Genomic DNA, 17,929 nt, shown 5'->3' with positions numbered 1-17,929 from the left:
TAATTTTTCAACATGTTTAAAAAGTTGCGGTGACTATAATGAGGCCGCGACTAGTTCCCAAAATGCGGGAATTCCACATGACCATGAAGGCGACTCCCCGGCAACCACCCGCAAACATATGGCGACCATGTGGTGACTGCATAGTCTCCTGCAGTCGCCTAAAAAGATGCCTAAGTTGGACAGGCTCACCAGAGTCATAGGGACACAGAGTCATACAGCATGGAAACAGGCCCTTCGGCCCAACTTGCCCACACTGGCCACCATGTCCCAGCTACATTAGTCCCACCTGCCAGCGTTATCCCTCCAAACCTGTCCTCTCCATGTACCTGACTAACTGTTTCTTAAACGTTGTGATAATCCCTGCTTCAACTACCTCCTCTGGCAGCTTGTTCCATACACCCACCACCCTAGTGTGAAAAAGTTACCCCTCAGACTCCTACTAAATCTTATTGTGTTACACTCCATTAACAATGGCGCGCTGGGCAAAATTCATCTCCATTGCAATTTTGATCCTCACTAGTTCTTAGTTATTCACAGGCCAACCAGCTTTTACTCAACCAGTTTTACTGCAACTTAACAAATACTTACACTTGCATTCTATGTCCTTGGTGAGTTTTATAACATTCTGCAAGGTCAAATATGATAACACTATATGTGAAACCACAACCATGATTATTCTGAGCTCCCTAGTTTCAGGTTTATTTCAAGCTGGTACCCTGTACCACTAATTGTTGCCACATTTCGAAGTTTGCTACTCGGTTCTGCATTAGAGAGGTCATCCAAGGTACCTCGGAACACGTGACAATAATAAACCTAAACGTAACAATATTGGCTGTACCCTCTTCAAATGGATACAAAGAATATTAATTTCCTTCAGTCCAGTGGAAATAAAATGCAAAAGTTACTTGATAGTTTAATGTAAGAGATCACAGGTTTATTGTGTGGTATATGCAGTTGAATTTGAAGCTAGGACACCATTTGGTATCCTACTGTTGCCTTCATCATTCTTGTTCTTAGGAGAGAAGAATCTTTTCAAATGACTGCACCTGATGGCTTTTGGATGTACAGGCAGAGATAGTTACAGCAATAGATACAATGCAATCAAGCTTTTTTTGGTAATTGTGAGCCTAAAGGAAAATGGAATACAGGTAGAAGGATAATTTTAATGATGAAATTAATCTTGAATATCACTTTTTGTCATTTTGAATGACAGCCTTTCATTCCACATGGAATGGCAATCACAATATCCATTAAGCAAACAAATCTCTCGCTATTATCTGCAAACAACTTTTTTCGATAGCTAATCTGTGTGTGTCATATCTCCTTGTGGTTTTTTGGTGATGGTTTACTTCGTGTTTGTCTTTTCAAATTATTTTTTTCTGTGCTCTTCCTGATCTATTTTGTCTGAACATGTTTTCTGACTATCCTGGGATCTCAACTGGATGGTAGGTTCTTCTCAGTATTTGTATTGTATTGGCTTTACAATTAAATCCTGTGCCATATATGAATGTTTACCTTCTCCTAAAATGGCATATTTTGATTATGACAGTGATTTGATAACAGGGATTAAATGATTGGCAATGGAACGATGTTTAGCTGTTGTGCAAAGAAGATTTATTTTGATGGGCAGTAAAAAGTCATATTCCCTGCATGTTTAATGGAAAAGTTGGCTTCTTAGTGGAAAACTTAAGTTGGATTTTTGCTAATATACCAGAACTGTAAATGTTCCATTACAACAAGAATTTATCATAAATTCACTAAAAATGATTTAAAATATTTCATTACTGAAGTGTTCCTTTGACCTATCATAATATTTCTTTCTGAATTTACAGTAAGACGCAGTGGTGTTTTTTTCTCGATATAAACAAATTCTTGTGCAAGTTCAGGAGAGTAGGGAAAGGTCATGGCTGCTTAAAGCCTATACACAATATTCTTCCTTGTTTTGCAGTGAGTATCTACCATGGCAATGTGAAACACGTGTCAAATTCAGAACAAATATAATTTCACACCCGAGACACAAAACTACCGTGGCAACTATTAATATACAGTAATATCGGCAGGAGTTATGCAATGGGTGTTCATATAAACATTTTTAAAGGCACAACAAGCAATTGCAGTGGATATTCAGAAGACAAGGGTAAGGTGCCTATTCTGAACTTCAGTAGAGGCACATCTAATTTACCCATCACACTCAAAGAACCCTTAATTTCCTGTGGAGATCACCTTTGCTGGGGAGATGCTAGAGCAGGGATAAAAAGGGATTTAGACTTCAGGATTCTAGGAATAAAATGCCAACTTCTAGCTGTTTTCCAGATACCAGCTAATGCCTACAGCCACATTTTACGATGATGGTTGTTAGTAAGGTGTGTAAAAACTGAAGATGAAACTCTGGGAGTGGGAATGAAGGGATGACTGGGAACCATTGCGATGGTACCTGCCTCAACTACGTATCTCCTGTGGCAGCTTGTGCCACATACCCTTGTGTAAAAAAGTTGTCCCTCAAGTTCCTATTAAATCTTTCTCACCTCACTTTAAACTGTCCCACTCACCTTAAAATCTCATAGGAATGTGTAGATTTCCTCCCATTGCTCCGGTTTTCCTCCTACATCCCAAAGAGATAATTTGGTCCAGTAAGGTGCCCCTTAGTGTAGGTTTATATCAAAAATAAGAATTGGAGGAGAGTTGATGGGCATGTTTTAGTGAAGAAGTTGCAGGAAGACAAGGGAATAAAGAGAGTAGAATGGAATTGCTCTCATGGAAGCCAGCATGAGCTCAATAGGCTGAGCAGTCTTCATCTGTGTCCTTATGTCTCTCTGGGGAAGTATTTCACATAGCTTTGTTGAGTAAGAAGTATAGACTCACAATTAAGGAAGAACTGCAATATATTCCCACACCAGGATAGGACACAACACAAAGGGAACCTACAGGCAAAAATATTCCCATGTGCCTGAAGACTGGGCTTGGTTGCTGAGGTTGAGGTTACCAAAGGTCATTAGGATCACATTTGAGCCATAATGGGATAGTGACCTTTGAAAGCCATAATGACCTTTGCTCATGCAAGGTTCCAAATTCCATATTTTATTTAATATACTGAGATTAAATGCCCCACCTTCTATAGTGGGATTTTAATTAATGCCACTAGATTATTCGTCTAGTCTCGTACTCAACACGCCATTTCAAACTCCTGTGTGCCATTTATGTTTGTAGTGGAACCATTTGGTATAGGGATGTGCACAAAAAAGCTGGAGAAACTCAGCGGGTGCAGCAGCATCTATGGAGCGAAGGAAATAGGCAACGTTTCGGGCCGAAACCCTTCTTCAGTATAGGGATAGGGTATAGGGATGTGATTGGTCAAAGGAACACAAGAACCAATCATTCCTCCAAACATGAAAAAATTATTAATCTGAAAATATGGATTTCTGGAAATTTCATAATTGGTCTTCAGGGCAATTTTGAGCAAGGGTGGACAAAAGCAATTAATCCATCTTGAGGCTTCATGCACAGATTGTCACATGGAAATTGTGGAACCACAGAGGCAACTTTGAACTTAAAAGCTTATGCACATTGTCATAGATGTATCGTGGGATTAAGATTTTTAAAATTGAAAAGTCAAGGCATGTTGTACAGTATTTTAAACTCGAATGTGGTTTATAGACCTAGTGCTATAAGAATGAAGGAGAATATCATCAAGACTCTTTTAATGACTCTTGTACTGCCTGCTCTCTCTGAAGCACATTACCATCTGCATGCCTGATTATTAATATTCAATTGCATTAGCTTTCGACAGATCTGCACTGCAAAATCACTCAGCCATTTAAACAATAGATTGCCTTTTGTGGCCTATGTTTTCAAGTTCAAATATTTCAAAAAAATCAATAGCAGTCTCAAAATAAGGTCATAGAAATCCTCCTGAATACTATTTAAAATTTCAAAAAGTACTTCCGCATTCAACTCGTAACATAAGTGGCATTCATAATGGATCTGTCAGCTAATAAGGCAAAATTCTGTCAGCTGAAGTTAAACCACTTTGTATTTGTACAAAGAATTTAATGGCCTTGAAATCACTTGTCGAAAAGCTAGCAAAAGGCATATTCTACTTAATCTACTGCTTCTCATGTGGGGAGTGTTAAAATAATAATATACTTACATCAGCAATTCTGCTGCCCAAATATTGTAAGTGATTAAATGCCTCTTACTAAAGCTCACTCAGGTTTTGCTTCCTCTCCGTAGGCTAAACAGGATGATGATGATGCAGAAACTGGTTTAACTGAAGGTGAAGATAAGGACGAGGAGCCAAAGGAAGAAGAAAAACTGGGCAAACTGCAATTTTCATTGGATTATGACTTCCAGAGTAATCAGGTGAGGTGATATTGTTTGGATTTTACCGGGATGACAAAGTTAAATTGAGTCATGGAATCATTCAATCGTACAGCATGGAATCAGGCTCTTCGGCCCAACTTGGCCATGTTGACCAATATGCCCTATTAAAGCTGGTACAATTTCCCTATGTTTGGCCCATATCCCTAACCTTTCCTATCCATGAACCTATCAAGCTGTCTAAATGCTGTTTTCCTACCCCCTCACCCTTTTATGTGTCCTCCACCCCACCCTGGTGTGCATTTACTTCCACCACTATACCGCCCCTCCTTATCCGCACCGTCCCCTTCCACCTATATCCCTCCCTCCCTCTAACTTTACATGTCACTCCTCTTCTCTCCTTATCTGACACCCTTTTGTTTTCTTCTCATCTCTAACTTTTGTCACTTATTCCACCCATCTTTCAATCTCCCCCCCCCCCCGACCTGTATCCACCTATCACTTGCCAGGCTTTCTCCCATCCCCACCTCTCTTTTCTAGCTTTCTCCCTCTAACTAAAATCAGTCTGTAGAAGGGGCCAGACCTGAAATGCTGCCTATTCATTCCCTCCCCAGATGCTGCAATGGGGACCTGCCCTCAAAACTGAATAAAAACATAGAAACATAGAAAATAGGTGCAGGAATAGGCCATTCGGCCCTTCGAGCCTGCACCGCCATTCAATATGATCATGGCAGATCATCCAACTCAGTATCCTGTACCTGCCTTCTCCATATCCCCTGATCCCTTTAGCCACAAGGGCCACATCTAACTCCCTCTTAAATATAGCCAATGAACTGGCCTCAACTACCTTCTGTGGCAGAGAATTCCACAGATTCACCACTCTCTGTGTAAAACATGTTTTTCTCATCTCGGTCCTAAAATAATTCCCCCTTATCCTTAAACTGTGAGCTCCTGCCATGATGAATGGGAGAGCAGTCAATTTGCTCCCCCGGTCAACCTTATATTAAAACTTGTACTCCTGACATTTACACAAATGTACCGTCCAAAGGAGATCAGGAATCACAGTTGATCATTTATCCATCCTAGTAAATGCTATGGCCAATGCACCTCTACAGAGGTCTGAAGGGCCAAGACCAGAAACATAGAAAATAGGCGCAGAAGTAGGCCTTTCGGCCCTTTGAGCCAGCACCGCCATTCAATATGATCATGGCGGGTCATCCAAAATCAGTACCCAGTTCCTGCTTTCTCCCCATTTCCCTTGATTCTGTTAACCATAAGTACTATATCTAACTCTCTCTTGTAAACATCCAGTGAATTGGCCTCCACTACCTTCTGTGACAGCGAGTTGCACAGATTCACAACGCTCTGGGTGAACAAGTTTTTCGTCATCTCAGTCCTAAATGGCCTACCCCTTATTCTTACACTCTGACCTCTGGTTCTGGAGAGAACATCACCTATCCATGTTCTCCAGGGGTGCTGCCTGACCCGCTGAGTTTCTCCAGCATTTTGTATCTTTTTTTATAACCCAGCATCTGGGGTTCCTTGGTTCTACACTTCCTCTCTTAGCCTGGCTGTGCTCAACCATTTGAACATGGCTCTGCCTTCTGCCAGGCAGTGATAGTGACTACTCAAACTCACAGAAGCATTGAGATAGATTAGTTTTTCAAAGGAAAATTTAAAAATAATAATTTCCCACCAATTCTTAGTGTTGTATTTTGCATAGGAATTGCTGCAGTCCACAGAGCTTTGGAATTAAGAATGTTCATTGCACAGCAGGGCATCTGCAAAATGTACAAATAATCAGCTTTTTCTTGACAATGTACCATCTGAAAACTCAACATTATAAACGCATAACAGCAGGAAAAATCTTATGCAACGAGAAATTAAGCAGCTCGCTGGTCCATGTTTCCCGAAAATATTTGAATACCCATCACCGTTCTCTGGAGTAATCTTCATATATTCCTCCTCTCCTGAGCTCCAGGAGAGTGGCATTCTAGGATTCCCCTGGTACCAATACTCAGCATGTTATAAATGATAACATTTACGTGTGTCATTTTACTTCTTAGCAGGAGAGCTGATGTTTGCAATTTAAATTGTATTCCATCCTGTTATTGGGTATAATGGTATTTGCATTGCATTGTGCAGCTGAAATATCCTCACATAAACTCAGTGCTCCATAAGTAAATGCCACAACAATGTCATGCCTTTTGGTTCAACCTTGAAACTGAGCGTGCATGCATGATTCTTACTGTGTTATCCTACCAGTTTACTTTTGCACCGGTGATAGTCAGCCTTGAAGCCACCAAGTCTCTGTACCTGTATTTCACGATTTGGTTTAGCTCAGTTTCAAGTCACAGCAGGGAAACATGCTGTTCAGCCCAACCTCTACGCTGATGAAGGGTTCAACCCGAAATGTCACCCATCCTTTTTTTCTCCAGACATGCTGCCTGACCAGCTAATGTTTTTTTCTGCCTATTTCTGACCATTGATCATCCATTCAAACTAGCTCCATGTTATCCCACTTTCACATCCATTTCCTACACACCAGGAACAATTTACAGATGCCAATTAAGCTAAAAAGACTGTGGGATGTGAGAAGAAAGCGGACCCAGAGGAAACCCAGGCAGTCACAGGAAGAACATCCAACTCCATGTCGAAAGCACCTATAGTCATGATCGAACGAACTCAGGTCTCTGGTACTGAGAGGCATCAGGTTTACCAGCTACGCCACTATGCCACCCACAATCTTCCATTTACTTTCCTCATCATCTACTTTCAAAAATCAAGACAGTGATTATATTTCCTCAAAAATGTATTTTTGGTATAGTACCTCACCTACATTTTCTTATCATTACGCGATGAAGCAAAATTACGTACGCACAAAATACATTACATCTTCCGTGGTGTCAGGGTTACGTCTGCTGAATTTGAACCAATTTGGTGAAACTTGCAGAGCACCTACATTGGCCACCACATTGTTAAGTGCATAAGCAGGAACAATGCTCACACTTGTTATAAGTCTGCAGAGTGGTTGGATCATTATGTCAATTGGCAGACAACACTGATTTGTTGCCAATGCTGTCAAATTAGAGCTCAGTGCTTCTGCCGTCCCACTCAAACATGCGCTTCTGAGCACTCAAAAAGCAGCTGGTGGAACCCTTAATGGTGCTACTTAGAGGGGTAAACAACCATAGAATCATAGATTCATACAGAGTGGAAACAGGCTCTTCGGACCAACCTGCTCACACCAACCAACATGTCCCATCTACACTAGTCCTACTTTGGCCCATATCCTCTAAACCTATTCGATCCATGTACCTATCTAAATGTTTCTTAAATGTTGCAATAGTAACTGCCTCATCTACCTCCTCCGGCAGTTCATTCCATATACCTAAGACCCTTTGTGTAAAAATGTTAACCATCAGGTTCCTATTAAATTTTTCACCCCCTCACCTTAAACCTATGTCCTCTGATTCTTGATTCTCCTAATCTGGGCAAAAGATGCTGTGCATTTACCTGATCCAATCCTCTTATGCTTTTGTGCATCTCTCTCAGGTCGCCATTCATCCTCCTGCGTTCCAAGGAATAAAGTGCCAGCCTGCTCAATCGCTCCATATAGTTCTGGCCTCGAGTCCTGGCTTCATCATTGGAAATCTTCTCCATGCCCTACCATTCACTGTGTAGGTCCTGCACTTGTTAGACTTCCCAAAACGCAACACCTCACATTTCTCTGTGTTAAATTCCCTCAACCATTCCTCATCTCACCTGCCCAACCAATCAAGATCTTGCCGCAATCTTTGGCAATCATCTTCACTCTCTACAATACTACCCACTTAAGTGTCCACTTACAGGTAAAATACAAAGAGCTGGATTAACTCAGTGACTCAACCAGCATCTTTTCCAGCCATCTCCCCTTCCTACAATCATTCAGAAGAAGGGACCCAACTCAACACATCGCGTATTCATTCCTTCCACAGATGCTCTTTGATCCACCAAGTTATTCCACTGCTCTGTGTTTACTCAGGATTCCAGCATTTGCAGTTATTAATAGTTAATTAATTAAGAGATTACTCATAGTTCTTGTTATTATTTCATATTTGAGTTCTTGAGCCCTTAAACATTTCTGGTCCAGTTTAGCTTATAGATACGGCATCGACCAGGTCCTTCACCCCACACTGAGTCCGCGCCGACCAATGATCACCCGTACACTAGTTATTTCCTACACACTAGGGAAAGAATTCCTAAGGACAATTTACAGAAGCCAATTAACCTATTGACCTACAAATCTAAATGGAAAAGCTGGGCATGCAGGGAGAAACTAGGATTTAGCGTTGGTGGTTGTTCCCCACTTGGGGGAATTATTAGGTTTACTGCATGGCTGGGGAAATCATGCATAGAAGGCATGAAAAGTAGGGCAAGCTGCTGGAGAAAGGAGGGGAGAGATTGGAGGCTTGTAGTCCACAAGAAGAGTTCCACTGTGTGACCATTTCAACGCAGGTGCCTCCCTAATACAATCACCCATATCTGACTAAGAACGCCATAAAGATCTCTCCAATTATGGCAGCAACACTTCCTCCAGGGGTATAAAATGATTTAATAATAATAATAATAATAAATTTTACTTATGGGCGCCTTTCAAGAGTCTCAAGGACACCTAACAAAAATTCAGCAGGTAGGGGAAAAACATGTAAGGGGAATGAAATAAATAGTAGAGACATGACTAGTACACAAAGTAAAGACAGAATTCAATACAAAACACAATATGAGGCAATTAATGCACATATGAAAAGGGAGGGGGACGTGGGGCTAAGGACAGGCAGAGGTGAAGAGATGGGTCTTGAGGCGGGACTGGAAGATGGTGAGGGACACGGAATTGCGGATCAGTTGGGGGAGGGAGTTCCAGAGCCTGGGAGCTGCCCTGGAGAAGGCTCTGTCCCCAAAACTGCGGAAGTTGGACTTGTGGATGGAGAGGAGACCGGCTGATGTGGATCTGAGGGACCGTGAGGGTTGGTAGGGGGAGAGGAGGTCAATGAGATATGGGGGGGGGCCAGATGGTGGAGGGCTTTGTAGGTGAGGATCAGGATTTTGTAGTTGATCCGGTGGGAGATGGGAAGCCAGTGAAGTTGTTTGAGGACTGGAGTGATGTGATGCCAGGATTTGGTGTGGCTGATGAGTCGGGCGGCTGCGTTCTGGACCAGTTGGAGTCGGTTGATGTAGGTGGAGCTGATGCCAAGGAGAAGTGAGTTGCAGTAGTCCAGTCGGGAGGAGATGAAGGCATGGATGAGTCTTTCAGCAGCGGGAGGTGTGAGAGAGGGTCTGAGTTTGGCGATGTTGCGGAGATGAAAGAAGGAGGTTTTAATGACATGGTGGACGTGAGGCTCAAGGGAGAGGGTGGAATCAAAGATCACGCCAAGGTTGCGGGCCTGGGGAGATGGGGAGACAGTGGTGCCGTCGATGGTGAGGGTGGGGTTATTGATTTTGCTGAGTGTGGCTTTGGAGCCTATGAGGAGGAATTCTGTCTTATCGCTGTTGAGTTTGAGGAAATTGTGTTGCATCCAGATTTTTATAGCTGACAAACAAAGTTGATTGGGAGAGGGGGGGGGGGGGGGGGGTTGGGGGGGGATTTGGTGCCGAGGTAGATCTGGGTGTCGTCAGCGTAACAGTGGAAGTCCAGGTTGAAGTGGCGGAGTATCTGACCAAGGGGGAGGATGTAGATGATGAAGAGGAGGGGGCCAAGTACGGAACCTTGGGGAACGCCTTGAGTGACTGTGGCTGTAGCACAGGTGTGGTTGTGGAGAGAGATGAAGTGGGATCTGTTGGAAAGGTAGGAACGGAGCCAGCTGAGTGCAGAGCCTTCAATGCTAAGGTCTTTGAGTCTGGTGAGCAGGATGTTATGGTTCACTGTATTGAAGGCTGCGCTCAGCTCGAGGAGGATGAGGATGTTGAGGGAACCGGTGTCAGCAGAGGTGAGGAGGTCGTTGAGGACTTTGAGGGGAGCAGTTTCTGTGCTATGGAGGGGGCAAAAGCCAGATTGGAGGGGTTCAAGTAGGTTATATGCAAGGAGGTATTTAGACTTTAGAGATACAGATACAGCACGGAAATAAGCCCTTCGCCCATCGAGTCTGTGTCGACCACCGATCACCCCATACACTAACCCACACACACTGGGGGCAATTTTAGAACTTACCAAAGCCAATTAACCTACAAACCTGTACATCTTTTGTGTGTTTGTAGGATAACTGGCCTGTGTAAATTACCCTTGGTGTACAGCGAGGAGGATGAGAATGTTGTATAACATAGAATTAATGTGAATGGATGTAAAACTGGTCGGCATGGACCAGATGGACTGAAGGGCCTGTTTCCATGCTGTTTCCCTTAGCCAATTACTGCCATCGATCAGCACACTGTCTTCTCCCAGCCTCTTGCCCTCCTCCCCGACTCCCGTAACACGGCCTCCAGTGTAACCTTGAACAACTCTGGAGTTTTCTCTCCTCCACATTGTGTAAAAATTGAATGGTTTCCAGGTTGACTTTCGTGTCCATCTTGTTACAAATGTTGGCCTCGCTGTCATCGTCCGTCCTGAAAAGGACGCAAGCTCCCGGCGACAATCAGTGGAAGCCGTCACTTGTCACAATAGATGATGGTGGCAGCAGAATTAGCTCAGGAAACTTCCAGTTTCCAGCCCCTCGACATAGACGCTTCTGCTATTCCGCTTCTCTAGGGAGAATGAAATTCCAGAATATCTGAGAGCATTTGCAACCGATGTAGTGTGCCCAACTTTAAGGCTTACAGGCTGGTTTTAACATAAGTACAATAGGTTATAGCCTTGTGTGACATTTATCCCTACTGAAGTAATAATCTAATTAGTGTTGGCTGCAAAAGGAATTGTTTTAATGAGCAGATAGCTTGTTTTCAGGAGCTGGACAATTTAGATTCCCTCAAGTGATTTTTAATGCAAGTTACTGAGGGGAATAATCTACTTGGGGGCAGAAATGAAGCGAGTATAGAGTACTGATATGTTTTATCATCGGTTTTTGACTAAAAGGGTGCTGAATATGTCCATCTTGGACTATTAAATGTGAGCAATCGGAGCGGCAGTAATCTTGGTGCATAAGTCATGTTAAATGAATGGTTAGATGCCACAGTATTATTTTTTGCGACTGTAAAACCCTTGTGGCTTGCCTGCAGCCTTGGCTACAGAACAATGAAATGTGTTTTGGGATTAGTTTAAAGCAATACCATGGCCCGCGCGTGGTCTCTGAGGATCCACACAATGCATCCACAGCTTTGCTGCCCTTGGTGGGATTTACCTGTGTGTATGCGTGAAATGTCACTCTCCCTGTAAAGATAATGAAACCATATTTTATGGTTCTTGGCTGCCGAGTGAATAAAAGGTCACTTAGTCACATGAAAGTATTCTTCATAATACGACAACTTGCTCTTGCCTTTTTATAGTCTTGTGCAGGGACTTCCATATCTTGAGAACAAAAAGCCTGTGACATTTGGCAAGGTTGTGCGCAAGATTTTTTTTAGTGGTATCTGTCTCCTTTCACGATTAATGGAGATTAAATGTTGCAACGCCATTGCTCGTGCTTATGAAGGCATTAAGTGCCTGAGGAGAGCCATCTGAAATTCCCCACGTTCCCATGTCATCGAAGAGCAAATGGATACAGCTCACTTCAGTGTTTCACCGTCTACACTTAAGGCATTCAAGGTCAGTTCACACATAAGGATGTCCGGCTCGCTTGCAAAGCCACCTGACAATTGTTTCTTCTCCTCCAGGGAATAAATGCAATATGCTACTCTGTAACATGGTAACCCATGTAATCGGCAGGGGAATAAGGGGCAGATGAACTTGTTCCGCCTTGATATCGGAAGACAGAAACAGGCCCTTCGGCCCATTGAGTCCGCACCGCCCATTGATCACCCCTTCACATTAGTTCTGTTAACCTACATTTGCATTAATTTCCTACATGCTAGGGGCAACTTGCAGAGGTCAATTAACCTGCAAACCAAAACGTCTTTGGGATATGGGAGGAAACCAGAGTATCAGGGAAATTGTACACACAGAAAACACCTTGGGTAAGAATCACACATTGGTCTCTGACACTGCGGCACACTTACTCTTGTGGAGTATTAATACTGCAATGGAAAGGAACTAAAAATATATTTGTGGATGATTGATGGTGGCCTTGGGCTGAAGGGCCTGTTTCCATGCTGTACTTCTAGACTAAACTAAACTAAACTAAATTAAAAGCATGTTTTACATTTCCAAGTTGGAGTGTACATGTCAATGTAATATCCTTCCTCAATATTTAATTTTATTTTATCAATTTCTCTCATCTTTATTACTAATGTTACATTGGATAGTTTTCCAACGGCTATGTTACCTAAAGAGTGTGTCAACACCTTTCACAAAGGAGTATAAATATCTTATGATCGATTTTAATGTTTGTGTAAGCATGACTAATGCCTAGCATTGACCTTGACAGACTGTAGCTAGTGTGTAATGTAAGAGTAAAGCATAACTGAGGATAAATAAAGATCCAGCAATGGAAGAGAACCAGACAGCACCCTTGCAGCATATCCCACAACCTCCTTCATATAAGATCAAAACGAGATACGTGTAAAGAAGTGACCTTTCTTTCTTTGGGATTGTAGCTATTTTTCCAAATAAGGTGTTAATGTATGTTCTGTTGCTTGAAAGGCATGCTAAAAAATACAAGCAGAACCTCAGTCAGATAATCTCAGCCGTTTTTATGTAGACTCAACCAAGTTCCCATGGAAAGGCTTGCTTTCTGTCCTCCTGATAATAAAATATTATGATTAGATGGATAGGAAAGGTTTAGAGGGATATCAGCTAAACGCATGCAAATGGTTCTTGCATGGATGGGGCATCTTGGATTAGTTGGGCCAACGAGCCTGTTTCCTTGTTGCAGGACTATGACTCTGGTATAGAATTTGATATCTTTTTCATTACCATTTCCCATGTGTTTTACAGCTAACAGTGGGAATTATTCAAGCAGCTGAACTTCCTGCATTGGACGTTAGTGGAACATCTGACCCTTACGTTAAAGTCTTCCTGCTCCCGGACAAGAAGAAGAAATATGAGACTAAAGTTCAGAAAAAGACTCTAAACCCTACCTTCAATGAATCCTTCGTATTCAAGGTAACACTTCATGGCAAGCAAGGATACATTGAATAAATTACATTTCGGTGTTGTGTCAATTAGTCAGAAAGGTTTGTGCAACTTGTTTTTTTTATTTTTAATGCTTTCCATTAGCATCCATCATACAAAGCCTGATATTTTGCTAATAAATAAATAAGCAACGTTGCCAATGGAAATCAGTGGTTTTCCAAGACGTTATTGACCGCAGGCATTAACTTTCTTTAAAAGCACCACTCGGAGATTTGTGAAATGCTTTTTACAAAAACAAGTAAATCATGTACTCTTCATTATTTACTAGTTTAATTGTAAATTGTGCACTCTGAAAGAGGCTGCACAATATTTGCACAAAGTTTCCCAACAATAAAGTTCATTGACGTTCGGAACTTTTGCTTACTTTGAGCAATTTAGGAGATAAAAATGTATCATTTAACTTGCATTGGAGCCTTGATCCTAAAAAGAATAAAGTGATCACTGTGCAAAACAGTAATCGATTCCAACCCTGCTCTCTGAACAACCTTATATCACTCTTATTCATATTTATCTTTAATCCTTTTCAATGTAATAACTTAATTAGTGTGTAGACTGAGAAGGTAATTGAGGCAGGTACAATCACAACATTTAAGAAACCTTTAGACAAACACATGGATAGGACAAATTGAGAGGGATATGGGCCAAACATAGGCATGTGGGACTAGTGTGGATGGGGCATATTGGTTGGTGTGAGCAAGTTGGGCCAAAGGGCCTGTTTCCACACTGTACGATTTTAACAAAAAGTGCAAGAGTGACTCAGCGGTTCTGTCACCATCTCTGAGGGCGGGAAGGAGACGTTTCAGTTTGTCATCTATCTTTATAGATAGGGTCCTGACCCGAAACGTCACCTATCCATGCCCTCCAGAGATGCTGCCTGACTCACTGAATTACTCCAGCACTTTATGTTTTAGGCAAAATTCCAGCATCTGCAGTTCCTTCTGTCTTCAACTTCATTAGTATCCTTCCTGTCCACACAAATCCGGAGCTCCTGAATTTTAAAAGGTTTATTGGAACAAAAGACAAAAAATTAACAAATCGGCTGTTATAAACCATTTCCAAAAATGGACATATTCTAAGATATTGAATTATATCTCATTTCTGTTCAAAATCAAAATCAAAGTTATAACTGATATATTCACTTCTCAGCTAAACTGGACCCTTTGAAAAATTGTACAAACAAAACTGATTTTGTCAGTGCAGCTGTGCCTTATTCCTCTAGTTCAGGGTGGGGAAGCTTTTCATGTTGGAATGCCGCATTAAGTTAGCTGTAACCTAATAAGGCCGCATCCAAGAAACTTCAATTAGATATACTTCAAAATGTACATTATTTTGTTAAAATAGCCCTCATGACTTACTTAATAAACCTCATGTTTTAATTGTGGCATCCGGTCGGGGAGGATTATTTTGTTGAATTTTCTTTTACTCTTTAGTATTTTAAATATACGTTCATTTTAAGATTAAAATAAAAATAAAAGACAAACAAAAACATATTCATAAAAATAAAAGGATTTTTTCTACAAAATTTGGATTCATTCAAAAGGCCGCACTTAATGGCCCAGAAGGCCGCATGTGGCCTTAAGGCCACAGGTTCCCCATCCCTGCTCCAGTTGAAGATAAATCAGGAACACTGCCACCTGTGGGAGATTTCAACAAACATCAACAACACTGAAGGTCAAATTATTCAAAGTATTGAGATTACAGATCAATGATGTATCCATAACTGCTCATTGGTGAATATTATACACCAATGAGTGTTAATTTTACAGTCCCCACAGCCCAAGTTCATAAGATCATAAAACATGAGCTGCCAGAGGAGGTAGTTGAGGCAGGGACTCTCCCAACATTTAAGAAACAGAAAGTACATGGATAGGACAGGTTTGGAGCAATATAGCCCAAACGTGGGCAGGTGGGAATAGTGTACTGTAGCTGTGACATAATGGCCAGTATGGGCAACTTGGGCCGAAAGGGCTGCTTCCATGCTGTATCACTCTACGATTCTATGACATAGGAGCAGAATTAGGCCTTTCTGCCCACTGAGTCTGCTCCCCAGAGTTACATTTATTAAAATCAAAATAGTAATAACAAGTATGGAACAAATTGTGTTCCCAGCAAACCTGGTCAAACCGGATTTCGACTAAGTCTAATCACAGCAACAATTTCCATTATATCCATTTCTCGTGTTTTGACAAAAGAAAAAAACAATATTTGGGATGGCACACTGGTGCAGCAGTAGAGCTACTGCCTTACAGCATCAGAGACCCAGGTTCGATCCTGACTAAGGGTGTTGTCTGTAGGGATTTTGTACGTTTCCCTGTGACTGTATGATTTTTCTCCAGTTCCTCTGGTTTCCTCCCACATTTCAAAAGATGTTCAGTTTTTTAGGTTAATTGGCTTCTGTAAAGTCTAAATTGTCCCTCGTGTGTAGGATAGTGCTAGTGTACAGGATGATTGCTGGTCAATGTGGATTTGGTGGACTCCAAAACTTGGTGTTTATCTTTGTGTTTGGTATAAATTTCTTATTCTGAAACATTAAGAAACATTGGGACAAGTTTATGAATAGAATAGGTTTGGACTGATATGGGCCAAATGCAGGCAGGTGAGACTAGTGCCGATGGGGTATGTTGGTCGGCATGGGAAAGCTTGGCCGAAGGGTCTATTTCCATGCCATATGACTCTAAGACTATATAACTCCATCACACTCATCCTCAGTCCAAAGGTGATGAAGAAGATAATATCACTCCCAATATAAATGGTCAACTCAATATATGTTGGATGGAACTGCAGATGCTGGTTTAAACTGAAGATGGAGATAAAAAGCTGTAGTAACTCTGTGGGACAGGCAGCAATCTCTGGAGAGAAGGAATGGGTGATGTTTCGGGTCGAGACCCTCCTTCAGACTGCAGTGACGTTTTGGGTCGAGACCCTTCTTCAGACTCCAGTCTGAAAGGCAGCATCTCTGGAGAGAAGTCACCCATTCCTTCTCTCCAAAGATGCTGCCTTTCCCATTGAGTTACTCCAGCATTTTGTGTCTATCTTCGGTCAATTCAATACAGGCGGGGACCACACGTAAGGCCTTCTCTGGACACCCATGATCAAATTACATCACGCAGAGGTAGAACTTCTCATATTTAAAGTTTCCATACCAAACTTCAAACACTGGGAACACGTAATGGGAATTCAGCTCATTTATGGGCCTATGATTTCCTGGCTATGAATGTTAATGAGGCGTGCACTGAAATTCTTCATATGTGCTCTCAGTGTGGGAAGTTCAGCTGTGGGAGTACTAAAACATGAAGATTTATTCTGCTATGTGTCTAATGGTCTCACGAATGATAAATCCTTCTGACCTGTGATGCACCAATGCAACAGAGTCAGCCTCTGTGAACAGCGTGATAAAAATAGCTAGCTAAAGAGTACAGCAAGCAAACAATCTCACAAAGATGGCTAAAATGGTACCTGTACTCACTGAATATTCAGAAACACTTTAAGTCCATCAGCAATAGTGATGGCATAAATTATATATTTTCCTGCTTGACAAAAACAAAAATATCATTGAATTTTAAAATGTGTAACATGGTGCCAAAGCTTCCGGCGCAAAATGAAACACGTTACTGAAAGAAGAGCTGAAAAAATTGGCCGACATACTTAATGCCACGAGATATTTCCAAGCAATGAATAGGCTGCTTTGTTGAAATTTACAGATGAGTCTTTCCATTTAATGAGATGTCAAGCAGCAGAGATTCACAAATCAGCTCAGTTAAAATAGAGATAAGCACCTCCCAGCCGGGTATGCAATCAATCACCAATGTTTAAAAAAAAAAAGCACTTCATAAATCACATTGAAATATGTAAAGTGATTCTATAAATAATTTTTGATTTTTCAGCAAAGTTTTTTTTATAACGATTCGAATGCAAAAGTTTACCTGAAATTGTATACTTCCAATGTATCTCAGTAGGTTTTTTTTTAAATCGCAGTAGTTATTGGATTTCTGCCCCCAGGCAATTTGCTGTAGATATCGCAATCATAATGTCAAGTGCAATAGAACCAGTTTGCAAAGGACAAAGTAATACAGTGATTTCCTGCCATTTTTAACCTGAACTGATTTTATACACAGGTTCCTTATCAGGAGTTGGGAGGAAAGACCTTGATGATGGCTGTTTATGACTTTGATCGATTCTCCAAACATGACTGCATCGGTCAAGTAACAGTCCTAATGACCAAAGTTGACTTTGGGCAACAGCTTGAAGAATGGCGTGATCTAGAGAGTGCTGAGAAAGAAGAGGTAAGGGTTAACTGTTTTGAACGAGTCTATTACTATCCATGGGGTACTACCATGGAAAACAGGTAGCGGATGACAGGTACATGCTGGGCAAAAATTCGGAGCATAATTTGCTCGTATCCAAACGCTTAGA

At 41.6% G+C, this 17,929-nt stretch overlaps 1 protein-coding gene across 3 annotated transcripts in view; it reads left to right on the top strand.

Annotated features, from left to right (window-relative positions):
• The window catches only part of LOC129708647 (synaptotagmin-B), a 525,824-nt gene that overhangs the window by 459,164 nt on the left and 48,731 nt on the right, over positions 1-17,929 (top strand). For 2 of the 3 annotated variants that reach the window (XM_055654533.1, XM_055654534.1), the window contains 3 exons: positions 4,231-4,359; positions 13,319-13,486; positions 17,632-17,799. In XM_055654533.1, coding sequence (XP_055510508.1) covers positions 4,231-4,359; positions 13,319-13,486; positions 17,632-17,799 — 465 coding nt within the window. The remainder of the gene's footprint in view (positions 1-4,230; positions 4,360-13,318; positions 13,487-17,631; positions 17,800-17,929) is intronic. The other variant, XM_055654536.1, reaches the window with a different exon arrangement.

This window comes from Leucoraja erinacea, chromosome 24 (assembly GCF_028641065.1).
Source record: "Leucoraja erinacea ecotype New England chromosome 24, Leri_hhj_1, whole genome shotgun sequence".
Lineage (NCBI taxonomy): Eukaryota > Metazoa > Chordata > Chondrichthyes > Rajiformes > Rajidae > Leucoraja > Leucoraja erinaceus.
This window is presented reverse-complemented; position numbering and strand designations above follow the sequence as displayed.